This window comes from Falco rusticolus, chromosome 13, assembly GCF_015220075.1.
Source record: "Falco rusticolus isolate bFalRus1 chromosome 13, bFalRus1.pri, whole genome shotgun sequence".
Taxonomy (NCBI): Eukaryota; Metazoa; Chordata; class Aves; order Falconiformes; family Falconidae; genus Falco; species Falco rusticolus.
The window spans coordinates 15837263-15863320 of NC_051199.1; the positions used below are offsets into that span (position 1 = coordinate 15837263).

Here is a 26058-nt window from a genome sequence, read left to right on the forward strand (position 1 = left end):
TCTGACGCGCGGCGGCGGCGGCGGCCGGAAGCGAGTGGGCGGGCGGGTGGCGCGGCGATGGAGGCGCCCTCGGTGCCGGCCGCCTCGGCGGCGGGGCGCGGGCCCATCAAGGGCATCCTGAAGAAGGGCGGCGGCAAGCTCTCGGCGGACGGAGCGGCTCCTGGGGCGCGGCGGGCCAGTCCGGCCCGCGACGAGGATGAGCACGGGTGAGGGCCGTGCCGAGCCCCGCGGGCGGCGGGGCCTCCCCTGCGGCCGTCGCGTTCGTCCGAGGTCCCGGGGGACGGAGGCTGCCAGGCTACGCTGGGGGTTTCCGGGCCCCGCCGTTTGTCAGGAGCAGGCGGGCGGGGGGCGGCCCGGGGGCGCGGGCCCGCGCCGCGGAGGTGTCGGCAGCAGCTCCTGGAGGGGGGCCGGTGTTGAGAAGGGGGTGCCGGGGCTGCCGGAGCGGGGAGAGCGCGGAGCTCCTGTGGCAGCCTTGCCAGGGACGCAGCGGGGCAGCCGAAGGAGCCGGTGTGGCTCGTTGCCGTTCCCGGGACGGCAGCAGAAGCGGTACGGTCCGTAAGTGCTCGCTCTTAAAGGCAAACAGAGGTTTTACAGTCGCGGCCAGGATGGTTACAGTTTGGGAAATACACGTTGCTATGGGAGATTTATTCTCGCTTTGCTCACTGGTAGCTCATTTCTCTGTAACCAGAAGCGTCTCCCTGGGGAGAGGCCCTCTCCTGGATTGAAACATAAGTAAGATGCCTTCTTGGTTGTGCAAGGTTCGTTGTGAAGGTGTCACACTGGAGGATGTGCACTGGCCTGCCCACGTGGTTTGTGTTTTTGAACGACAAGGTAGTCTTGGTTTAATTGTAACATTCAGAGTTAGTCCAGATTTGCAAGAAGCGGTCTTTAGCCAGCCAGCAGCTGTGCTGGACCGGTGAGAATTCTCACACTTCCCGTGCTGTTAGCACCTAGTAGGTGCTGCCAGACGTTGCTCTGAGACTCCACCACATTATGATAATCAGGGTTTGACCAGAGCTCTTGTGTTTGTAACATGGCTTCTGACAGTTTTCTGTGTTTGGGACCTCACTCGGTATTGCAAGGAGAGGAATAATGATAAAATAAAATGAACGTGCAGTTATTTTTTTAGTATTACAGTAATATTCCTTTTCTCTTTGCCAAGTTAAGTCACAAATATAGTCTAATGTCAACAAGGTAAGAATGAAAAGTTTTTGGTTTGCTCTGTTGCCTGTGTGAGCTGGTCCTGCTTTCTAGGGAGAAATTATTTCAACTGAAAGAACGAGATGATGGTTTTGAAGGATCTGAATGTAAGTAGCAATATGCTACACAAATGTGATTTTTTTTTTTTTTTACTATTCTTTAGTTTTAATATAATGTAGTATAAGGTGTTTACTACCACATCAGACATAAAGTAAAACTGGCTGTCCGTAGCCTCTATTTCACTTTCTGCAGTCTCTTTTGTACCATCTTCAAGAATGATCAGAAAATTAAGAGTACAAGCTGATGAGCTCTGTATATGGTGTATTGGTTATAGTATACAGTAATTTCTTGTGAAATAGTTGAGTGGGCAGGAGTCCAGCTTCTATTTCCCGTTTACCCATGTGAGTCAATAAAATCAATTAGATGAATTCTGAAATTGCCTTGCGAGTTAATGGATATTAGAAAATTTCCTGGAAAGATCCGTACAGGATATTTAAAGCTGGTTTGTGTGCAGGTATTATTTTTGATTGGCAATGCTTCATTAAATCAGTGTTATTTCTGGCTTCAGCAAAATAATTTTATACTTAAAAGAATGATAAATAGTACAGCTGTGATTATCCTTGAAGATTAAAAATTAGTGTATAAATACAGGTACCTGTTTTCTTCATGCACCTCTATCAGCAGCCTCTCTATTTCGAACATAGAAATTCACATCTGAATACCTTTAAAAATAGCTGCAAGATGAAAGAGCTTATTGTGTCAGTTGTCATCTTTTAAAGCACCATGTTCAGTAGAGCTCTCATGTATTTGCATCATTATTAACCTTGGACTGTTGTTAGTGATGGTAAAATTATTTGGAAAACGTCCTTAATGAAAATATGATACAAGAGGGAAGCTTGTGAAATTGGGACACCACTGGAACTGCATCCTGAGAGCTGAGATCATGGTTTAATGGTAGATACGTTCTTGGCATTTTTGGTATACGGTATTTTCTGCCTTAAGGCTCCTGTAAGAGCCTTTGAGCAGGCTGATGTGATATTTTATAAAGTAACTAAGCAACTGTGTGTGTGTGCACACAAGCACTTGTGTTGGAACAGGCAAGAGAAGAGTTTACCATGGCAGGAGCAAACGAAGAGTGAGAGGTGTTCCTTTACTGCTGCAGAAAGTTCTTGCCAGTCAAGGTGTGGCGTGAAAATAAATGATTACGTACATTTAAAGATGTGAGAGAATACAAATGAACACTTCTGAGATTTTTCAAATCTGATTTTTCTGGGGAAGAATAGATTTCCTATTTCTACATCTGAAGAGCTGTCAGGAAGCATTTTCCTGATGGTCCTGAGCTCTGTCGTTAATGTTATGCTGCCCTGGCATGCCTGAGCATGCTAAATTGGAGACAATCAAGGGAGGTGTGGGTTTTTAGAGCACTTAGTCACTCTCCTACGATGGTTTTTTACACAAAAGGGTTAAATTACATGTTTGTCTGCTTGCCTCTAATGATTATTTTTTTTCCTAGCTGAATTTTAAATTGTGCTTTGGGAGGTGTTCCACAGTTGAGATTCTTAGTGTTGGAATCAGAGTTTAAAGACATAAATGCAAAAAGTTCAACCACTAAAAGCTGCCTCAGTTTTGTATTTGTAAGTTACTGAATACCAAGCTGTAGGCTGTGTAATTTTGAGAGCAGTATATGCCAGAGATTCTTCTAAGGTTGCCAATATTACTATTAGGTATTGAGTTGTGAGCCCAGGCAACAAATCTTGATGCTCTCTGGGCAAGTGCGGTGAACATGAAACAGTTTCTCCCATCTATCATATTTCCTCTTCAACTAAGTTCTGTCTATAGGGGCTGCATACCATTGTGCAACTGCTATGGCTAGTAAAAATTCTCATGTGCTCACTATGTAACCATATGATCATCTTACGTTAGTCATAGATGAGCTTTAAGCAGGTGTTTAGCTGATATTTTCCGACTCCTAAATAGACAGGTTTGAATAACTGGCATTCCTAGGCTAGAGCTTTAGCTTTGTCATCATGAAGCTCATGACTCTCCACCCTGCCAGAGTAGGCAATCTGACTCACGTGTTGTCCGCTTAGGTTGCAATCCTTGTGTTTGAACAGAATGATAAAATAGATCTGAAGCCTCAAACATGAGAGTTTGGCATTGGTTACTATATGCTACTGGGATTAAGCTCACTTAATTTGTATTTTTTTTCTGGAGTGTAAATCTGTGGCATGTAGGATTCAGCATCAGCTCCTGCATCTATTCTTTTTATCCCTTTAGTGGTTTTTTTTTCCTGTTGTATTATGCAGTGCCCTCTGTAAATGTAAGATTTAGTTTGTGCTTGGACTTTAGCTTAATCAGTTTTGTTTTATGGATTACATTCTGCTCAAGAGCTGTGGTGTTACTGAAATTGAATGTGTTTTTCAAATTTGTTATTGGAACGGTCAGTGTTTAAATGAGTAGTTAAGTTAAAGTCTTCTAGCCAACTGCCCCCTGGTTGGGTCCTGTCTGCCCCCAAAAGGAAAAGAAACCAAAACCAAATACCAAACCCACAAAGCCCTGTAACATTTACTTCCTTAAATAATAACTCACAACAGGAATATGTTACTGCATAAGGTAATACTAAGTAGTGGAATTATTTTACTATTCTAAAGTTAAATTTATTGGTTTAGTCTAAGGGAAAGACCACCTTGTATGAAGCTTGCAATAACTGTTTTGGAGAAAATGGGGAACCTGGTAGTTTCTGTTGATTAAACATTTCTGTGGCTTTTAGATCAGTGGAGGGGTGACTTCTGGCTACAAGGCAGTTGCTTTCTTTGTGGCTTATGTATTTTTTCAGTCTGGGTGGGCTTTTGTTTTGGCAAATAATGTGCATGAAATGGTACATTCTCTGATTAATCAGGGCATTTCTAAATAATGTCACATCACTGGCGCCTGTCTGTTTAAAATGTGAAACTCTTGGCTTAAAACAGAACTGATTCACTGCTGTAATTATGATGCCAATTTGGGATGACAAATATTAACAACCAGCTTGTTCAGTGCTATTTATTTTACTGCAGGAAGTTTTGTTGGTTGGTATTGTTTATGTAACAGTTTTGCTAATAGTCATAGCAGCTCACTGAACAGAGGTGAAGTGGAAGTTCCTTGGTTTTGTTGAAGTGTTGTGGGTTATAATAGGAAGAAGAATGATTTTACAGTAACTTGTAACAAGAGCAGACAGTTAATGAGACAGTGATTGAACAAGACCGATATTTTTCTGAGTATATGAATAAGAATACATCTTCGTAGATCACTGAGTTTATTTATCTGTTGTGTATTGTTATGAAAATTAAGTTGCACTGCTAATTTGTCACGACTTCACTAAGGTATGTATAGAACAGTATTTGATATCCATACTTAGAAAATGCCTTTGTGTCATAACAATATTCTTTGTGCTTAGTAGGCAGTAGAGATCAAAAGAGGTTGCAAACATTCCTTCTGTGGCCAAACAGAACTAATTGTTCTTAGAATATAAGAAAACTTAACTTTGTTTTCTGATTTCAGTAAAAAATCCCAGAAGTGGGATGAGATGAACATCATAGCTACGTACCACCCAGCAGGCAAAGATTATGGCTTGATGAAAATAGATGAGCCAAGTACTCCTTATCACAGGTAGGCTTGCTAAACTGCTGTCCTAAGTGATGCCAAGTGACGTAGTAGTTTTACAGCAAAATTGACTTTGTGGGTGATATAGTATTTACTGTAGCTGATTGCCTGACAGACTGTGCAGGCCTACTGGTTATATGCAACGTGTTCAGATTTACAAAGCTTCTAAGTAAAGGCTTATAGCTATCATGGAGAACTGTCAAAAAGGACAAAGTCACTTTTTAGAAGGTTTATGTCTAGCAGGCTTTAGGCTTTGAATGGCATAAGTCTGACTTGTATTGATTTTATTTTTTTCAGTTAACATCTGTGTATTTCAGTTAACATCTGTGTACTAGAATATAAAGTTGCCGTATCAATATTTAAATTAGATTTGGGAAGTTTTTAAAGTATTAAAGGAGTCTTTTAATAGTGTTGTAAGATTTTGACTGTTCTGTTAAGCAAATCTTAAGCAGCAAATTATTGATAAAGGCTGTTGTGTGTTGTTTTTTTTTTTTTTTGCCTTCCAAGCATGGTAGGGGAAGATGATGAGGATGCAGTGAGTGATTCAGAGTCAAACGAGCCCTTAAAAGCAGATGTGTTAAGTAAAAAGTAAGTATTGTCATAGAAAATTGATTAAATGTTAAGATAATTTTCTCTTTCCTGGAGTAGTTTTTCTTTATGGAAAGGTGTTGCTGGTTTATTTAGAAATCAAGCTTTTACTGTTGCCAAATTAGGTAGTTTTCAGTGTTTGTGTGTGCATCTGGTGTTTCAGACCTCTTTCAGGTTGATAGTACACATGACTGTGGTGAAGCTAATGAACAAAGCTGGTTGTATGAGTGTTCTGAAATTTTGTGTATTTTAAATAATGCAGAAACAGCGAGTTTTTCACTTTGTATTGCATGATTTATGTAGACTGGCAGCTGCAGCTGAAGGTAAAGGACCCAAGATTATAGCAAAGCAAGAGGAAAGCAGTGAGGAGGAGGAAGAGGATGAAGAATTAACACCTGAGGAACGAGGTAGGCATAACTTGTTTGGTTTTGAGTTTTTTCTTTCTACAAATGGTTTCAGCAGATTTTCAGTAAGAAATATTTGGGAAGAACAAGTACTGTCAGAAGAATGTTGTGATCTGGAAATGGAGATAAATGTTCTTTGAAGGGTAAGTAAAAGATTGAGCAAATATGCTGTTTGTTTCTAATCAGATCTGTTTTGTTTGGGATCTACATATAAACAGGAATTTGTTGTTAATGGCTGCCCCCTTTATATACAAGCTTAAGATGCGGGAATGCCTCTTAAGAAACCTAGACTTCTCAAATAAGAAGCTCTTCTGGTTTTGGGGTGAGGGGGTCGTTTTTAATCTGAATGTATTTCAGGTAGACTTAATGATCCAATGAATATGGCTGCAATTAAGATGCTACTAATTGCTTGCAAACATATGGGTGATATTTCTATTGATTTCAAAGCAACTGATAGGTGGATCCAGCAGGAAGTATACATTTATTATGAAGCAAATTGGATCTTCAACAGATGTTTTGTGTTGGCTTGGGCTCGAACATTTTGTGGAAACCACCAAACAATGATACTTCTAAGATTTCGGGCTTGCATTAGCTAGCTATTGCTTCTCATCTTTCCTGGCCCCAACTTTGAGCATGTAACCTTACTATTCTAAGGGAAGAAAAAAAAAAAGTGTTGGGGCTGCCAATAAACAAAGTTTACTTTAATTACAATGCGTTGCTGCTAGACCTGCTAATGTTTAATATACGGAGCAAAGTTAGGCTGCAGGCCATGGGGAAAGTGGAAAATCTTTTCCTCTACATGTGGTAAATATATCTCTCATAACCGGCCTTTGGTAGCTAGCCAGATGCAAGTCAGACATCTGCAAAAATTTGTCTTCTGTCCCACCAGTGCATCTCAATTTGTCCTTAGGTTTACTTAGAAACAAGGCGTGTGAAAGTCTGGAATTTTGTATGCTGTTACTAGATGCTTCTCTTGGTTAAGATTTGCTCTTACTTGTAGACAGGTTCTTTTAAAAGAAGGGCTTCAGCTGTTCAGTCCATTAATTACTAGCCTTTTTGTCAGACTTATTTAAAAGAACACTCCACTTGAAGAAAATAATGTTAATTCAGTGATTTCTCGGTCATATAATCAGTGGACTTGCAAGGTAGGAATAAATTTGACTTGGGAAGCAGTTCATGCCTCTCTGAAGAGAGGAAATAAGTTGTTTTATAAAGGGAAGAAATAAATATTTGCGTTTGCCCACAGAGAAAAAGAAACAGTTCGAAATGAAGAGAAAAATGCACTACAATGAAGGACGAAACATCAAACTGGCAAGACAGCTTATTGCAAAAGAACTACATGGTGAAGAAGAGGATGATGATGAGGATGAAGAGATGCATGATGCTGCAGATGTAGAAACAATGAATACAGAAGCTACTGAACATGGTGAGCTACTGATTAATCAAAAAGCATGTTTGAGTACTGGTGGCCCTTTCAACTGTTGGGAAATTAGTACACTCAAGTATGAGTAATGCTCAGTGTGCACCTACTGCATGCTGTCTTGATAGGTAGCATGGTACCAAACCAACCGGTATTGCTAAATAGCATGTAGGCCTTTGTTTGTTGTGACAGCAGAAAAGCAAACACCTCTGCTTTGTACTGTTTCCCCCGCATAACTGATTCTTGGTAGTGAAGTTGCCATCATCCTTTCTAAGGGAAGAGTTGTCTTTGTGCAAAGCACTTAAAGCTGTGGCCATGCAGGAGAGCCTGAACTGATGTTGTGGTTCAGCTCCTGTTTTGCTCCCAAACCATCCTGTAGCCAGCAAAGGGGAACTAGCATGAATGCGTTCTCCCTGCTGAGAGAAATGTATCTAACTTCCCACGTAAGAACTTCTGCCTGTCTTACTGTAAAAAACTGCTGTTAGGACTTCAGTATGCACTTGTCCTTAAACAGTAATATTCATTTCTGTAGCGTGGGATAAGACCCTCAGCTCTGCTTTCAGTGCAGCTACTGGAAGAAAGCCTGGGACTTTTAGCTGGGAGCTGTTCCTGGAACCTGCTTCAGGGCTGTCTCTTGAAACTCATAAGACTATAAAGGCTGACACCTTCTCTTTCATCTTTAAGCTTCTCTATGGGTGAAAAGGGTAGACTATATAATAAGTCTTTGATTTTTGTGGTGGTCTTCTGGTGAATAATTAGAGCTGTTCACTGCCCATCTCTGTGTGTAACAGCACTTCAAACAAGTTTTTGGCAATAGAAAAAACTGACATCTGTTGCTCATGAGACTAGTGGCAATGAAGTCTGTAAGCCTCATTCATCCATTGCTTGGCAAAGCTATGAGACATACAGTCTGCAGACTTGGGAAGATGCTGCATGGGTTTAACTTGATTCACATTTGCTCTTCACAGCCATGTGAACTAGGAACTCTTCTAAAATGAGTTAAAATTCCACGCAATAAAAAGGTGATTTGCAAAGTTACATGTTTTTAAGTTCTGTGGATTGCACGTTTTAGTCCCATTATTTATTACAGGAGCACTAATACCTTTATAATGGCTCCGAAAGGGTCATTTGGTACATGTCTGAGACCCGTTAATGGACCGACTTCATAACTTAACATATGCCGTATAATGGCTATTTACTAGAACTTCACTCTCCAGGGGAAAGGAGGGCTCCAATAGGCAACCTTATGACCTTTCTCCATGGCTTGAAGCTGCCATCTGTCTGCACTTTGCTGTAAAACAGAGGCAACTCCGCTCCCCAGCTGCATTCGCCAGTGGAAAGAAGGCACACCTTTGCAGCATTTTTCAGTCTCTATTGTTGAAGTCCATTCCACCTTGCCTCATAACCAGCTTCAGAGCCACAACTGGTAATTATCAATTTTAGACTGCTCATGGCCAATGGATTACATAAATGTAACTGTTTGCCTGTTTATCAACCCATTAACTAACTGGTTCAACTCCACACTGTGGCATATAGAAATAATTTCCATTAACTTGATGTGATACTCAATTCTTCATTTCTGTTTTGTATCATTCTGCTTAAACCATAGTGTTTCGTTATCTCCTAATCTGTGTCAACTGTCATAGCTTTTGGTCTCTGTACTTAACCAATTCTTCTGAGGTTAAGTACTGGTCTCACTTCTGTAGCAGCTGGTGAATGGAATGCCCTCAGACCAATCACATGTGATTATTTGTGGCAGGGTTGGTCTAAGGATGATGGAATATGGACAAAAATTAATAAACCTGTCTTCTGCCACTGCCTGTGTTTTAAGAGATTCCTGCATTGAGATGATGCAGCAACATAGCTGTGTTAGTAATGCCAAAGTTTTACTGAAATAAAGAGATACCATCTCAAAAAAGTTATTACTTTTCTGAGAGCACAGAAGAATCTTATTCATAACTATTAATTAAATGGATGTTAGAGCTACAGAATGTTTCTCCAATAGCTGGTTTTAATACTTGCTACCTGGATTTTTTGCTAGTCTGTGCTTTTGGTCATGCTGTGGTTTTGGTCACATTAAGGAGCTGAGTATTTAAAACAGTGTTTCAGTTTGGTTGTTTCCTTCACGGAAGTGCATCAAAGTGCTATGGATTTTCTTGTACCTGAGATTTCCCTGTTAGGACTAAGCATGTGGAAAGACTATTCATCTGGATAGCTTTCGAAGAGCTCTTCAACTTCAAATCATTGTATTTTAAAGTGCTTTCTTGTAGAGCAGAGAAGGAGCGTTTTCTTTGCTTGGTGTATTGGGTGATGTAGCTGATTTTTGTGATGGCTTATTTTGGCTTCACAGTTGAACTGTCTAACAGCTCTAATACTTGCTTTGAACTGCAAAGGAAATGTCTTTTTCTGCATGTTGTATTGAGCTACTTTTTGACAATTTCTTCCATTCAACTTCAGCTCTTCTGAAGTTATGGAGATCCTCTGGTGATGTGGGTACTACTCACCTCTGTTATGTCTGAGACTGTCAATCTATGTAAGGGAGAGCTGACATGCAGTGTCATTTTATTCCAGTGGAATAATATGACTTCTATAGTACTGATGATCATTCCAGGTAAGGATGTGACATAAGAGGCATTTCTTAGTGGTCTGCTGTGACTCTAGGGCTCCACTGGGTCCTGGGTTGTTTTTCAGGCAATTTGAGACCCTCTTCTCACTTGGCATTATTTTTTGTCCATTAAGATGCCTTAAAAATTTTGTGCTTCTGTTATCCAGTGTTCTTTCTACCCTTTGATCCTGTCCATTTTGTATTTGAGTAAAATTAATAGTACTCTCTTAATCTCTACACTCCCCTTTTGAAGAAGGGGCTAAAGACTTAGGTTTTTAAGAAGGCTTCTGTCAGATACCACCAGATCCGCTAACGTAAGTTGCGCTTCTTGGTTACAGACTGAGATTTCTTGCTGATTGAAGTGAAGATGGCCAGTCCAGTCAGTAATGGTGAGAACTGTTTGTATATTTTTGCCCGTCTCTGTTGTGGGCTATCAAGCATTTTAAATGGATGAGTCATTCCTTTCTTGCCTCGAGTAGCTGTACCTTATCCCATGCATGTGGATTCTAGCAGCCAATCTTTTTGGTGGAAAAGAGAGTTAAAATTGTAGCAGACCGCACTGGGATTCAGCATTTCAGCCTCACTGGAATTTCTCTGGCTACTCCCTATTTATGACTCCACAAACAACGTAAAAAGACTTTGCCAGCGAAAGGGACCTTTGTTCCTCTTCAAAAATATTTTTCCTGTAGAAATTCTCTTTAAAATCACTGACGGAAAGATTTCTGATATAGGTGAATTCAAGCATGATTTCAGTGCAGACCTGTCTTCTGTTACACAAAGGCGTAAGATACAAGGGTGTGATCTATAGCAGTTAAATTGACAAGCAGTAAAGCTATTGTTCTTTCTCTCTGGCTCATTTAGCATTCATTGCTATGATAACCCTGCTCAGATACTGCTTATCAGTTTAGCTGTCAGCTGACTGGGTGTGCCCTCTTGGCCCTTGGTAGATACAGAATACATTGTGTTTTAACCATGGTGAGCATCACCCTAAAGATGAGTAAGGAGAAGGCTGGGAGCATACACAAATTGGTTCTGCTTGTTAGCTATACTATTTGCTTGTTAAACTGCCCTTGTTACAAAGTCTTAACTCATGCCAGAGCCTACCTGGCCTTTATTAAAGATTATAGTAATCTTGACGCGGTTTTATTTTATCTTTGCTTTATGTCACTAAACTTTCAGGTGCATGTATCCATACTATATAGTGGGCTTATTCATATGAAAAGCACTAATGACAAGGAGCTTTCTCTGATTTCTTGCTGTTAAACGTGAGTTTAAAACATGAGTGCTAAACATGTTGAAGTGTCTTGGCTGGAAATGAAATTTGACCTGAAAAGTACTATGCTTGCTTGTGTTTCAGGAACTTCATATGTTAGTTCTGCAAATTGATCTCTCTTAACTGCTCGGTTAAATCCTCCCAATTCCAGAGGTGGACAGTATTCCTGCTTGGTATGCTGAACAGTGGTGTTAGCTGTTCCTTCAAAACATGAGGGTGAATTAACTATTTTAGAAGCTTTTGCATTCTCAAACTAAAGGCTTGTACATTGCTGAGATGGGTTCGCAAGCATTGCCTTTGGAGAAGCGAAGATGGTTTCGGGAGGATATTTATGTTTTGAAAATACTTGGTGAGTGTGAAGCATTATCTGTTTTCTGTAATCTTTCTTATGCAGCACATGCTACTCGTGACCACCTGGAAGGTAGAACACACAGCATAGAAGAAATCTGTCCAGAACTGTAACTGCTTGTCAGACACAAATATAAACATCACTTTATAATTTTTGCAATTAAGGCTCTTAAATATTGAGAAGCATATCAGTTACAATGTTGTATTGCCAAGAATGTTAATTTTAGATTTGTCTGTTAGACAGAAAAAACTGTCTAATTGATTTATTCTTGTGCCTAGTATTTCATGGAGAATACCGCTTCATAATCTGTTCAACCAGAATGGCATTCCCTGTATATGTAATGCTGATTATCTTGCGTAATGTACTGTTACTCTTCACGCTTCAAAACAGACAGCATCTTTTGGGTTTCACTATTTATTTGACAGTGTTCTAGGTGTGGTATCTCCTATGGAAAGGTTTGGGATTCAAAAGCCAAATGGTACAGCATATATCAGATTGACATGCAAGATATTTATCAGATGTGTTAAGCAGTTTAAAAAGGGATTATTTAAGTCTTATAACTTTTTTTGTAAAGTGTTGACCTGTTAATCTATATTTCAGTACGTTATTACCTGTACTTTCCAAGTCTTTAGAAAAAGAGCTGTATTATTTTTTAAGAGTGGTGTATGGAATCAGTTGTTAGTTTCTGACTAGGCAGTACTAACATCTGGTGGAGGGAATGTTTTTACACTGGAAATGTGCTAACTTGAACATTGGAACTTCGCATTTAGCTGTTGTTATCTCTTCCATCGGGACTGGATGTTTTGTGGAGCTCTCTTTTGGCTTATAATGAGAATATGGAAGTTCCCTCCAACTTTTCTCTTAAAATCACATCCTCTGTCGCTCTTCTGGCTCTTGTTTCAAACTTTTGGTCCTTTGCAGTTGCATGAAGAGTGCTTGTGCTAGTAGCACCTGAGGAAAGACACCCAACCGTGAGCAAATCCACATCAGGACTCTGAAGATGAGCTGAGTTTAGGGTCTGGCTGTCCTTTATGTAAGGATAACTGCTGATGATCTCCTACTCATTCGGGGTTGGCAACCTGCATACTGAAAACCACTGGTCTAAATCTTCCTGTATCCATTGCAACTTACAGCAACTGCTTTCGTAAAATGAAGGCTGTTTGGAATAATAGAAGGGAAACTGCCTAATTCAGGTACTTGTTTACAGTGTGGTTGTGTAGCCCCTGTAAAGAGGGATTCTGAATCTCCAAATTGCTGTCAATGCCTTCCCAACTCAGTGGAATTTGACTGGTGAATGTTCCAGTATTCAGAGCAGTTCATGGGTTTTATTACAAAAATGAAGTATACACTTAAGCTTTAGCTTGGTTATGGAATACAGTGTATATCTTAATTTTGATCTGAATTTGATATGTTGCAAAAATCCATATAATTATATGGATCTATTTTAAAATGTCTTTTTGTCCACTGTATATGTGAAGTTTGAATAAAGGAATGAAAGTTATTTTACAGTTATATGCATTCTCAAGTGTGAGCTTTCATGAAATCCCAGAGAGACTGAGAGTGAATAAGGCAATAGAATGCTGTCCTTTGAAAGATTAATACAAGAATAATTAATTAGATTGGATGCATTGCTGAAGATACCTGTGAGTTGTGCTAACCAGGTGTTGTAGTGTGCCTTTTCCAACTATCTCCTTGCCTTAGTAGGTAACAGGTTTGCCAGTTGTGGGATATTTAGTCTTCTAAGGGCCTGAATCAGGATTAATAGCATCTTTTCACAAGGAAGCATTGACCTCTTGATTCAGTCCAGTGTGGTGATGCTAATTTTTCAGTATGGAGAATGCTGTTTCTTCTTGTATCAAACACAGCCACTTGTATAGAATAAACAGGGGCAAAGAATAAGCATGTGGATACTTCTGACTCGTAAGGTCACTTACTGGAGCTTTAAATTTGGCTCCCAAGGATAAGATTTCAGAACTTAGTTTGCACCCTTTATATACAGCTTCCAGTGTTCAGACTGTTGGAATGTCTGCACCAGCCTGTATTTCAAACCAAGCAGCTGATGGCCTGGTCTGCCCCAGTTAGGGCAGTGAAGTCCTACTGAGAGAGCGGCAGCACTCCACAGCCTGTGATGCTGTCAAACAGGATACTTGTACTTTGTGGTAAGTACAAGTGGTCAGAATCCATCAGAAGCAGCTCTTAGATGAGGTAATGTCCTGCCTTCCTTCCCCCAACACTTTCTATGTCCAAGACATCATTTTCATTTTGGTGCTCAGTAGGGGTACATTGTACCCTACTATGCCTACAAAGCATTTGGTTTAACAAACAAGAAAAACTTTGCTGACTTCCAGTGAAGACCTTTTATGTAATGGCTTCCAAAATCCTCAATGAAATAGGTACGTAGCTTTGAGGGAGGTACAGTATACATAAACGGATGAAGATGGGTTTTTAAATGAGCCTCAGAATATATAGTAGGTCTCTTTTATCAGTCAGATGATTTTGAGTTATCTGGGTGATTCTCCCTGCTTCCATGCCACCAAGCCCCCACTTTTGGTTAGATGCCATTTTGGAACTTGAACTGGTTTTAGTTATGGGTTTTATTAAAGGCTTTGTTTTCTTAATTTTCTTCAGCGCTAGCAAAAATTCTGTTTGTGCTTCATCTTGCTTACCTAGAGTGCAACCTGGTGTACCTGATGCTGCTTTTAACTGAAAGGCTGGTCTACTTGATTTTTTTCCAGGTTTACACCTACATGCATTTTAAAAGCTAAAATAGGCAAGCTTACTTTGCAGTTAACTACAGATACTCCATATAGCTTTTTTTACAAAGGGATGTCTGATTTCCTTCTGGAAATATCAATTATAGTTCTGTGCTGGATGGAGACAAGAAAATAAATGCCTTTTTCTCTTTTTACATTTGACGGGGACTTGGTTTGCATGCATGTTTTAATCCTGAGGTATATATGGTAAAGGCTTATTCACACAGTAAGGAGTGGTGTAAGGAGGAAACAAAAGACATACAGCCTCACTAATCCAGACATTGAGCTCCACAGCATCGCAATTGTGAAGCTTCTTGCACAGGTTTAATTCCTCGAGCTGCGTCTTGTCTAGAAAAGTATTTTTCAATATGCTTCCACTAGGAAGATCACTTGCAAATAAGAGCCTTAACTCCATCTTTAAAGCTTTTTTTCTGTCCTTAATGTTTCTCTCACACTGAGTTGTACACAGTTCATGGAAACCACAAATATTTTTTTCAACAGCTCGCTCTCTGATGTTAAACATGTATATCTTATCAGAACTATTTTTCTGTAACATATTTTTTGTGGTGTTTATTATGATACCACCTCACAAATGTAATTATTCTGTTTGAAATCAGTGTTAAGCGTCACAACACAAATAAAACCATTGTTTTCATTACATTATGGCACTAACACTAGATGTATTGGTTTGACTTCTTGGAGCTCTTCAGAAGAAACAAGCAACAACTGTAGAATTTGTAGATGTGTTCATAGATACTTTAACAAATATTGCCATTTTCTCATCACTGCAAACGAGAAAGTACTCTTTAGTGTGACATTGAAATATATCAGTTTGTACACATTTTCAGATTTTGTGGTTTCTTGGCTGCCTAAACGTGAGGGTAGATCTGGGAACCTGAATCATGAATTTAAGACAGCAGCACCAAGAAAAGGTTTTCAAGGCAATTTGCTTTGTGTGTGTAGGATTAAAGCAAGACTGGTCTGTCTTTGAGTAATCACTCAGTAGCATTAAATAATGGAGAGGGACTAACACCAACTACTCCTTAGGAAGTAAAACTTTTTTTTTTTTTTTAATACAAAGCCAGGCTGTCTTTTCAATTGCACGCTTTAGTTGAAAAGTGGATTTCCTAATATAACTGCAGCCTAAGTGATACAAAAATTTCTTAACTTCCTGCTTTTTCTAATGTGGGTGTGACAGTTGCACTGGACTCCTTAACCAAAGTAGTGATATTTTGATTAGTTTTGGTGAGGGGACAGCTCAAAAAAATATACAATCATTGCATCTGTGTAACTCATCATTTGGATTTGACATTTCATCTAGCTTTTTTTTTTTTTTTTTAAAAAAAAAAAAGCAACCCAGCCTAAAACCCTAAACCACAACTGACTGAACCATAAAGCTTCCCTTTGCTTTTGTGATAAGGACGCCTTAACTGAAGGAGGGACAGTAAAGGTACAGTAGGCATTCAACTTCTTAGAAAGGAAAGAAGTCTTATGTTCCCCTCAGTCCTTCCCTGTTGACTGTTTCTCCTTGCGAGACCATGAGGAAGTCAGGAGAGAGAAGGGGTAGGATAAATAAGAAGGGAAACGGATAAAAAAATAGAGGAAGCTTGGTGTAGGTTATGGGGCGCTGGAGGGATGGCGGGTGTGAAGACTGCAGGGGCACGGTGAGCAGGCTTACTGAGAGCAGGTATGGCAGTTCCTCAAACTCCTGGAGGAGTCGGGAGTGAATGTCAACTCATGACAGCTTCCCAGCACGGCATCCCTGTAGTGGCAGGATGGAGCCTGTGATGTGGTGTGACATTGCTTCATCTTTGCCAGGTTTAACTGGAAGAGAATAACAGTAACTTGTACTCTGTCACTGCCTTTGAGAATGAGTGTGGGTGGCTGGTGCTCCTTTACCATTTTTACGTCTGGGAACACCACGCAGCATGCAACTTGCTAAAGCTCTTTTTTTTCCTGTTACGGGATCAGAAATCTACAATGCTCTGCAGCCCTTCACTACAAAGTGGGAGAGTCAACACGGTTCTTTTCGCTCTGTTACACTGCCCTTCTGCAGTCTGAAAAGCCTGACAGCGTTCTCCAGCAAGCGTACCATGCCAAACCCAAGCGTGCTCAGCTGATTTTCTTCGCACAGCAAACCCCTGCTGTTTGCGTTTCTCCTTCGAAGACAGCTTTGACTCTCCCGCAGGTAACACAAATCTTTCCAAGATCTATGAACTGACGGTGGCTGAAGAGCATCCGGAGCTGTAACCTCTTCGCGGTGGCTCATAACCTGCCGCTGCACCTCGGCGGGCCCGGCCCCGGGCGGGAGCCTGTGACACCGCCCTCAGCGGCGGGCCCGTCTCCTGCGGCCCGGCCCGGCCCAGCCGGCCTCCTCCGGGCCTTCCCGCGCGCCTCACTCCCGAGGCAGGCGGTCCCCTGCCTAATTAATGGCTTTAATTGTAAAAAATCAAACGGTTACAAAAGGCCAGCGGGGCAGGGCCCGCCGGGCGCCTCACTAGCCCGCTCACCCCGGGGCGGCCGCCGCGTCCCGCCCTCTGGGAACGTCATCGCCCCGAGCGACGGGAGGACCAGCCTATCGCAGCGCTGGAGCCGCCCCCTCGGTGTTTATGAGCTCTGGGATTGGTCTTCCGGGTAGCCGTGGCAATGGAGCGTGCCAATTGGTGTGAGGCCAAGAGCTGTTTATCCATTGGCTCACCAGGCTGTCACTCTTTAGAGCGCCCGGCGAGAAGTAAACTCTGCGGCACCCGGCGGTTGGCTGCGTCCGCTGAGTGCCCCACTTATTGGGCGGTCTTTTTGTTGTGCCCGCCCCTCTCGCCTTGTGTGTGGCTCCTGCGACTGGATGAGCTAGCTGCTTCTCCGCCGCTCCACGCCTATTTTGGGGAAAACCCCGCCTATGCCGGCGTCTTATTGGCTGTTTCTGCTACTGCTTGTCGTCTATTGGCTGTCCATGCCGTCAGTCGCGGTTGGGCGCGGGAGGCGGGCAGAGGGGTTGCACGGCGCGGCGTTCCCGCAGCAGTCGCCCCGCCGCCGGGTCCCACCGTCCCTCCGCGCCGTCATGAGCGCCGCCCCCGCCTAGCTCCGCCCGGCGGCCGGCCTCCGGCGTCGGCTCGCCTCGCCTTGGGTTCGCCCCGCCGCCACCGCTACCACCACCACCACCAGCAGCAGCGGAGGCAGCGGCAGCGGCGCGCCCCGCGGTAGGGGAGGATGAAGGTGACCGTGGACTTCGAGGAGTGCCTGAAGGACTCGCCGCGCTTCAGGTGCCGCCTGGAAGGGGACGGGCCGCTGCGGGGGGACAGGCCGCGGGGGAGCGGGGCGGGCAGGAAGCAGGGCTGGGCGTCTGTAGGGGGACAGGCCGCGCAGCAGGGCGGGCGGCGGGTCGGGCTGGGAGCTGCGGGGGCCCTGGAGGGTGACAGGTGACGGCGAGCTGTGGGCAGCCGGCTCTGAGGAGAGTGGCGGCCGGGGCCGCTGTGGGGAGGCGGTGGTGTGGGACTGATGAGGGACAAGGTTTGGGGAGTGTAGGGTGGCAGGGCAGGGGCAGCGTGTGTGGAGAGGGTGGCAGTGAGGGGCTGTGAGGGAGGTCGGGAGGCCGCGTGTGGGGAAGGGGCTGTCGTGGGGCTCTGTGGGGGAGCGCTGAGGAGGAGAGGGAGGTGCGAAGCACAAGGAAGGGGTTTAACACACAAGCATATGTAGTAGGTGGGACTGAGTGGGCAATATGCGGTGTCTGGGGTTCATGTGGGGGTGGCGCAGCCTGCAGTGAACGCTGCCGGGGTCACCTGCCTTTAGAGCATATGTCGGTGGGTGAAAGCTGGCAGGCAGCTGGTGCAGGAAATGTTCAGCACCCAAAGCAACGCCTGCTCCGGCTCAACAGCCTGAACTTCCCACTGGGCCATCTCCGGTTCTTTAGAGGTGTACTTGCATTTTGGCTCCCAGTGCCTCCTGCCTGCGTCTGCTGCATGCAGCCATACTCAGTCTGCCCACTGTTGGGGTGCCAGTACTAAACACACTGTATAGTTTTACTTCCCATTGTCAGACGAAGGCATGTACTCTTCTGTTTTTCCCCACTCAAGTGACCATTCGTCTGTCATTACTGTAGGCTTACTTCTGCTTATGTTGGGCAACTTTCCCTATGCTTTTATCCACACTCTCTTTATATTTTTTTGCACTGTTGTATCTACTCACCATAGTTCTTTCTCTTTGTTGGATGCGTGGCTGGTCTCTGCACATAGGCCCACTTTCAGTGCCTGGTATCACCCTGCTAGCTAATGGAGAGGCTAATAGCTCCATGACTTGATGTGATGTGTCACTGCCGAGCCTGTGTTTGGAGTGCCCGTGGCTCTGTGGTTGGCACGAGCTGGGTGAGTTCTGGCTATTGAGGGAAATAGTCCTGTTCTTCCTCTGGTCTTTGGCTGTGTGTGCGCACCTTCTCTTTAGCAATTGCGTGGTTCTGGGATGTGGAGGAAATTGGAGAAGAAGGTTTGAATGGCTTACCCCTGTCAGAAGTTGAAGTTCTTGTTGTCCCCTCCTTTGCTTCTGTCTCTGCTGCCAGCTTGTCCCTGGCTGCTTCTGCCATCGGTTTTTCTGATGACTGACTTGTATTATTGGATCCTTCAATGAGCTAGCTGCCCGGGCAGAAGAGACTGGGTGGTTTTTTGCTAGGTTAGTGAGCTGAGTCAGGATTGCAAAGGGTGTGAAACCTGCTAAAGCTTATGGGGAGGAGGATGAGGAAACTTCACTGCCAGAAGCAAGGCTAGTGAAAGGCAGTGGGGAGTGAGACCTCTCCTGAGGCCGCAGGGAGCTTTTACATTGGCTTGGCTGTTCCACAGAGCTTTGCCCTCAGTTGGACGTACTTGTGGTACAACTGTGTTTAATGTGGGTCCATCCTATTTGGTGACAATGCGGTCAGAGGTTGGCTTAATTTAACCATAGAACTATACCATTAAATATAATTTTGGTTTTTTAATTACTGATACCTGCTGAAGTGGAGAATACACTTGAGAAAGCAAGGAAATTTGACTAAAATTTGTGAACAGAAGTGTGCAGCTGTCTCTTCAAATTAAGACATAGTAGTTCTTTGAACTCACTTGGTATCATTCTCCTTTTGCCCATCTTGATTCTTTTACTTTGAAGAGAAAAACTGCGGAAACCCCTTTGTCGGGGTCTTCTAGTGCATGGTGGTCTCTTTGACTATCTGAAGAAACTGCAGAGGACCTTATGATGTAATTACTTGATGCCACCAAAACATTCTTCCAACCTTTAACTGATAGGAGTGGTGAAAATCGTGAAACAAAACCCCTCTAGTATTTCTCTAGAAAGTTCCTATCTTTCGTTATTAGTCATTAGTAATTTTTTTTATAACTTTGGCCATTCTTAGGGTTCATATGAATCGCCTAAACCAAATACTAGAAACCTTCTAAATGAAGTTTACTGCAGTGGCTTTATTCAGGGAGGGTAGAGACAGTAATGTAGAGCAAGGTCATTACAAAGTCCTAGCATTCTTGCAGGGAGTAGTGTGGACATAAAAGTGCCTTCTTGTGCTGTGTTCCTTATCTTACAGCAAGCAGAGCTGCAACTTTCTTCTGACCTTGCTGAGTAGGTGGGTGTAGTCTCTGTCCTTCCCATGGGTATACCTGCTGAAGCAGTTAAATAAACCTGTTGGGAGGGATACAGTGTATAGAAATGTCGTAGTTTGCTTTCATAGAGTCGTGGAGAGAACTGGGAGGATGTGATCAGAGTTCTGAGTCACCAAATTTGTTTTCTTAGGGAGCTATTTAAATCTTTTAAAGCATGCTACTACACACAGCTTCAGACGTGGATTTCTTGCTTACCTGTTTCTTATGAAGTTCAAGTTGATCTCTTTTGCCTTTGAGGTGTAATTGGGAATATCGTAGTTATCCGAATCAAGGAAATAAAGATTTGTTTGCTTGCTGAAAATGCATATGAAGGGAGCATGTTGTATCATTGTAAACTTAGGACATACCAGATGAGTTCAGGGTTGGAAATCTGAGGTTTAGAAACTGATTTCAAAAAGGGTAATGGAAAAGGCTATGAATTCAGGCACACTTTTGCAAATTTGCAATTGTTTTTTTTAAACCTACTTTGAAAATAATCTCACTGGAATCACATGCTTTTCCTTCATGACTCCCTCTCTTGAAGTATGGACAGTCCAAAGATCTAGCAAGGAAATGCGTTTGCAGTTCTTTTGCAGTGTGTTGATGACTTCCCATGAAATGAAGAAGTTGCTTGGGGAGCGGCCTTGGAGTAGTCCTTGAGTAGTAAGAACTGAGCTGTGCTGACAAGTTCTATGAATATAATCAGGAATTCCTGGAGTGTTTTTTGATATGCAAGTAGTATTGTGAAATAATACTTCCTCCTTGTCTTTAAACAATGATAATTTCAGTTTCAGAGTTTAATGGAACAGGCTTTTCCATTGATGTGTCAATTTCTTTTTGTTCTTGTAACTAAATAATGTTTTCTTATAATGAGTGAGGTAGGCACTGTAGTAGCCATGTGAATCACTCTGAACCTAAACTTTTAGAAAGGAGAAGCAAGTTTAAGTGATGTGGAAATAAATCAGCTGTAAGTAACAGTAAACAGTCTTGATAAATGAGAAATAATAGAAAAAGTAAACTCTGTTGCTTGTGATGTGTGCAGTTGTAACAGTTCTCTAGAAAAACCTTCAGTCTGTTCCAGTGTTTAAAAATGCATCAGTGAAAAGCTGTGTATTTTTGAGATCACTTCTTTGTCCTTATCTGTCACTGTTGCTGAAGTTTAAATTTTTTTTAACTTAATTTTGTGTTCACTTCCTGATACCTCAGCTGCAGAACAGATGATGGATGAGTGAGGTAGATGAAAGAATATGAATGAAACTGTTGCCAATTACTTCCTAGTAAAAGTGTATTGTGGATAGTTTCTGGGTAGAACTGGTGGCTAGCATATATTCCCTTCAAAGGGACGTGTCTGAGGAGTCTTCTGTTGAGATTGAACTGCTTTGTGTAGGCAGGCCTGCAGTGTAAGTAAGGCTGGCTTGTTACTGAAGCTCCCTGGTGTGTGTGTTGGTTTTCTTCTGTGGTTTCGATTCTGGTCTGTCTAAATGGGGCCCGCTGAGATGCACCTCATGCTTATGTAGGAGATGCAGGCTGAATAGGTCACTCATGCCACTTTCTGGCTTTCTAGATTTATGAATATTTTTGTTTATTCTTTAGTACTGTGTGACCAAAGTTTAGCCACTAAGCATCTGTTTCCCAGGTAACAGGAAGGTTTTGTCACTTTAAAGTAATTTAAGTGACTTACATAACCTATTTGGAATAGGTCTTGCTCAGTAGTCAGGGAAAGTATCCGTATGTGCATAACCCATATACTTTGGTCTGCTCATTACTTTCTGAAGAAAATATACAAATCAGAACATAGGTAAACTTGTCCCTTCTGTGTTGACTTCCAGTGGGTACAGTGCTGCCTGCTTCATAACTTGCTGTGTTACAGTACTGTGAGTAGCAGCTAAAGCCCCTCTTACTCAGTATGGGTTTATAGTGTGGGTACTCTGAGTGTGGTTATGGTACTGTTGAAATTGTTGGGGCTGCTCATGTGGCTAGACTCAGCCACATTTAAGGTGCTGAGGTATGTGATCAAGAACTCTACATAGAAAAAATCTGTTTGTTTTTGCTTAGACTAACCTAGCTGTTGTAGGAGAAATTCCCAAAGAAATGTTTGGTCTGGGCTTTCTGCCCTTTGTGTTTGGGACTGAAAAGCAAGTTTGTAACCAACTCGGCAGGACAGGATGGAAAGTATCATAGAACAGAAAAAGAAAGATACAGTAAGTCAAAAGAGAAAACTGCCAAACATCTGCTTGTAAATTTGCATTTACCATTTTTCATACTTACGTGGTTATGTTTACGATTTCCAGTATGTGGTTGTAGAACAGCACTTCTCATAGGTGAAGTATAGTGATGTAAAAGACAATCTTAGCAGGATGCTGGTGAGTTTCATGTGTCCAACATCTGTATATTGCTGGGAGTCTGATGGAGTTAGTTTAACAGAGTGCTTCTAGATTTCTAATTCTTTGCTTTAGTGGAGATTACAGTGAATGTGTTGTTCTGCTCAGACTCTAGTCAGTGATTTATGTATTTTTTTCAAATCTGTGGCTCAGTCTTCCAAATATACATTAAGAAAATAATTTGCCTAAAGAAAGTGGGATATATTGGAAGATAGGGCCCAGTGTTAGAGCATTTTCTTCTAGGGTAATTGTACTAGAGTAAATAAGTTTCATAGAAGATCTCTCTTGATTACATTTTATCAAAATCTCTCACATGGAAATCTCTTAAAGCCTTTTGAAATTTAATAGGAAGTTGTTACTGTCCTTCCTAAAGGAGATTAGAGAAATGTGTCCTGAAATAAGGTTGTCTTGATTTGGTTAGTGTACCTAAATTATTTTATTAAAAAAATTAAGTTGGCTGTCATAATTATGAATTACAAGGGTCAGGGTTTTTTAATGGTGTTTCTGTTGCTTTGTTGTTTGATTATTATTGAAGTAAACTGAAATGTTAAGACGTTAAGAAAGCTGAAAAATCTTAACTATTTGCTAATAGGAACTTAAATTGTTAATTTCCTTAGTTTTGGTCTTTTTGAAGTTTTTATCTGGGGATGTTTGAAAAATGACACACTGAGAAGGGAACTTACAGTGGAAGTAGTAACAACATCTGCTAGCTATTGTAATGTTGCTGTAACAGAGCAGCAGGATCAATTGCTGAAGAAATTATATTAATTAAGCCTGTGCAACTGATCTTTAATGAGTACTTGCAGAATTAGAAGGACAGCTCATTTATGTGTGTGTGTGCAATGTAACTAATACAAGGTCTTACAGGCATTCAGGTTTAAATATAGATTTGAAGAGGTTTGATTCTTTAGCATGGAGTGTCTTATTTATGTTGGCTGAGCACATCTCATGTAATTACATTGAGAACTAAAGTTACGGAGATGATAGCTTGATATTCCTCCCCTCTCAAAATATAAGTGTTAAAATCTTTGGAAAACAGGGTTAGTTAATAAAACGTTCATTAGGAAGGTGGTGGCAATTAAAAAATAGAAATCTGTCTATTGTGGGCTTTGGGCAGCTTCATTTTTTCCTGTATGCATCTGTGAAATCATTGGACACCAAACAGTAAATGTGCTGATTTAGCGATGTTAGCAGTGTCCTGTGATCTTTTTCTCAGGCGTAGCTTCTTGACAACCTTGTACTCAGAACTGTATTATTTAGAGACAGCATTTTTCCTGTTCTTATGCCATACAGTGAACAATATGATTTAAGTTCTTGATAAATTTTTACTATAGCAAGTCATTCTAAAAACTCCCCAAAGCAAACTCCATTCTGATAACCTGCTTTGGGAGAAGAAGGAAAGGAAAGTATCTAATTTTCATGGATTACAGAAATGTTCCCGCTCAAATTATGGTTTACAGACCCTTGCATGGGTCTTGATGCAGGCCCTTCTGGCTAAATCAGTTTAGTATCTCAAGAAGATGCAAATGCAGAAGTGTCGTGAGGGAGTGCCAAAAAAAAAAAAACCTGACCAAAACCCTCATGTGGTTGCTTATGTTAGGTCTTACTGTGCCTTACATTTACGTGGGCAGGAAGTGGAAGAATACATTCTGACTAATTTAGTTACCTTTTTTTGCCTTTCACTTGAACATGCAGAATTCGGTTTAAAAACTCGTATAAAAGTTTCAACTGTGTAAATGCATTTGTGATCTTTTTGAGCAGATACTGTGCTGTTTGAGATTTAGATATACCTATGAGTTTAGGTAATAATTTAGGTGGTTTGATTTTTGATAGTGGCAGATTTGTAACACAAAAACCAGCTGAAGTAGCCGTCTGCAATAGAAGACCATTATGAGGAAATGCAGGTTAGCGTGTGGACTGTAACATTATTTTAATATATGCAGGAGTTTTCTATACTTCTCTGTGTGACAATATAAATCCTGCTTTTGTTGCCACTCTTTCAGATGACTAAATATTAGGTCAAGAACACGAGACAGTAAATGTTATCATTATGATCATAAACTAAGCAGTTTTAATTAGTCCAGTAAAATAAACTAAAATATTGTTTTGCCTTCCTGATTATCCCTTCAAAAATCCTTGTGTATGTGGCAAAATAATTACTTTACACTTTCCATGTACATTTTGAATATTAAAAGCAGCCAGGCCTCAGACCTAGGATAAACCAGATGATTGTTTTGGTGCACTGTGAATAATTTAAGCCTGTGTAAATGAGAGATACAATTTATGCAATGATGTCCTGTATACATTTTCAAACTGACAAGACACAAGGATAGATCAAGAAAACAAATTGCTGCAAAATAGTCCCTTCAAGTGTTTTATGAATGAGAGGAGGTTTTGAACAGAGAAAATGCCTGTCAGATGGTTGGCAAACTTACTCGCTTGGCATGAATCCTTCTGTGAATTAGGCTTTCTGTTTAATGTTCTAAATTTCTTGTTTGAAATTCTAAGACTCTACAATATGCAGGCGTGATGCTCTTGAATAACTTTTGGAGTTCATTTGTCAATAGTAATGGGGATTTAAATACTTGTATTGTGGCTTTGCATAATAAATAGTCTTAACAGTAGTTGGTGTACATGCACAAACTTTTTTCTTTTCACGATTTTATGATATGCCATCAGTAATAGTCATTCAAGGAAGACCACTGCTGATAATTTTGTATGAACAAACATAAAGCAGAGCTAGTGATCAGTTTGCATGATGTGATTTTGGAGTTTTAACATTCCAAAATGTATTTTAAGCTGGATATAGTACAGAGGGAAATTGGAGAAGCCATATGTAGTGAAATGTATTCAGTCTGACAAAATTTTAAGTTCTGTGCAAGAGAATTCCAGTTTTCCATCTTTCTGGATGCCAGATGTTAATTTAAGTAGGAACGCATGGATATCAAACACAGTCAACATCTCTGCATTTTAAATATCCTAGTCTTCAGTGATCTTGTAACTATTTTTTAAAAAGATGTGTAACTTATGTAATGCAGTAGATCGTCTAACAGATTTTTGTGTGTTGATGTTTAGAATGACATTTTGTGGACTGAAATTTGAATTGAATTCACTCCCTTGGTACAGAGGAAAGGCCTGTTGTATTCAGAGTCTGACTTCTGGCGGTGAACGTTAACCCTTCTGCCTGACAGAAGAGGTGTGGAATTTGAGCTGGTGCATGGGGTTTGGTTTTCTGCTCCATGGTCTCTACCCAGGGAGGTACTGAGCCTCTTCTGTCCCCTTCCTCACTGCTGCAGTGGTGCAAGCTGGGTTCAGGGCTCCCTCAGCTGCTTTGCACCGTGATGGTGGCTGGTGTGAGTTGGTGCCGGGGGACCTGTCCCACTCTGATGCCTTCCTAGACTCCAGCTCTCCAGTGACTCCCTTGCTGCTGTAGCTGCTTGTCAGTGGCCGGTAATGGGAGACTCAGTGTTGCTTATTGTTAAGGCAGAAAGGTGCAGCTTGTGTGTGCGTGGGGTTTTTTTGTTAGAGTACTTTGTGAAAATAATCAGACTCTGCATTTTACTGGGTTCTTCTAGTGAACTTTAGAGAACATGTGGTGTTATTACAGTATCATTGGTTTTGTGTAATGTGCTGTTGCTAATATACTTCAGGTTTAAGGCAACCTATGTAAGAACTGGGTGGGTGAAGAAGAAAAATAATGTAGGTAGAGCAGTGTTGAGCCTTGTGATTTGTACTAGTCTCAGTTAAAGGCATTAAAAAGACACACTGCTCAACTGGAAATGTAGGCTATATCTTGTCTTTACTAGACTTGTAGCATTCATGCAAGTTGGT

The 26058-nt window shown here is 41.6% G+C and overlaps 2 protein-coding genes and 1 long non-coding RNA gene across 15 annotated transcripts in view; 2 read left to right on the forward strand and 1 right to left on the reverse strand.

Moving 5' to 3' along the window:
• The first annotated feature begins 25 nt into the window (after positions 1 to 25).
• Positions 26 to 12993, forward strand: PPP1R2 (protein phosphatase 1 regulatory inhibitor subunit 2). 6 transcript variants are annotated; one of them, XR_005107220.1, is made up of 8 exons: positions 26 to 206; positions 4741 to 4848; positions 5350 to 5430; positions 5734 to 5837; positions 7081 to 7260; positions 8472 to 8680; positions 10198 to 10248; positions 11217 to 12993. XR_005107220.1 is itself a non-coding variant. In XM_037406559.1 (7 exons), the coding sequence occupies exons 1-6, from the start codon at positions 58 to 60 to the stop codon at positions 10200 to 10202; spliced, it is 627 nt and encodes a 208-aa protein (XP_037262456.1). In that variant the 5' UTR covers positions 27 to 57; the 3' UTR covers positions 10203 to 10248; positions 11217 to 12993. The 6 variants fall into 6 exon arrangements, 3 of the variants coding, with proteins under 3 accessions (XP_037262454.1, XP_037262456.1, XP_037262455.1); XR_005107221.1 differs by having other exon boundaries at positions 11527 to 12993; XR_005107219.1 differs by having other exon boundaries at positions 10198 to 12993.
• A 1219-nt stretch (positions 12994 to 14212) lies between these two features.
• LOC119156592 lies at positions 14213 to 16714 on the reverse strand. Its single transcript, XR_005107222.1, has 2 exons — positions 16327 to 16714; positions 14213 to 16058 (listed from the first exon to the last, which is right to left on the reverse strand). It is a non-coding gene; the product is annotated as an uncharacterized LOC119156592 (long non-coding RNA).
• A 486-nt stretch (positions 16715 to 17200) lies between these two features.
• Positions 17201 to 26058, forward strand: part of ACAP2 (ArfGAP with coiled-coil, ankyrin repeat and PH domains 2) — a 68244-nt gene continuing 59386 nt past the window's right edge. For 4 of the 8 annotated variants that reach the window (XM_037406552.1, XM_037406549.1, XM_037406548.1 and 1 more), the window contains exon 1: positions 17202 to 17494. In XM_037406552.1, coding sequence (XP_037262449.1) covers positions 17442 to 17494 — 53 coding nt within the window. In that variant the 5' untranslated portion in view covers positions 17202 to 17441. Of the gene's footprint in view, positions 17495 to 26058 lie in introns of all 8 variants that reach the window. The other 4 variants (XM_037406551.1, XM_037406554.1, XM_037406547.1 and 1 more) reach the window with 3 other exon arrangements.

Coding starts and splice junctions, on each gene's coding strand:
- PPP1R2 (XM_037406557.1), top strand. CDS start 58: ATGGAGGCGCCCTCGGTGCCGGCCGCCTCGGCGGCGGGGCGCGGGCCC. Junction 5,431..5,733: donor GCAGATGTGTTAAGTAAAAA/GTAAGTATTGTC, acceptor TGATTTATGTAG/ACTGGCAGCTGCAGCTGAAG. Junction 5,838..7,080: donor ATTAACACCTGAGGAACGAG/GTAGGCATAACT, acceptor GTTTGCCCACAG/AGAAAAAGAAACAGTTCGAA.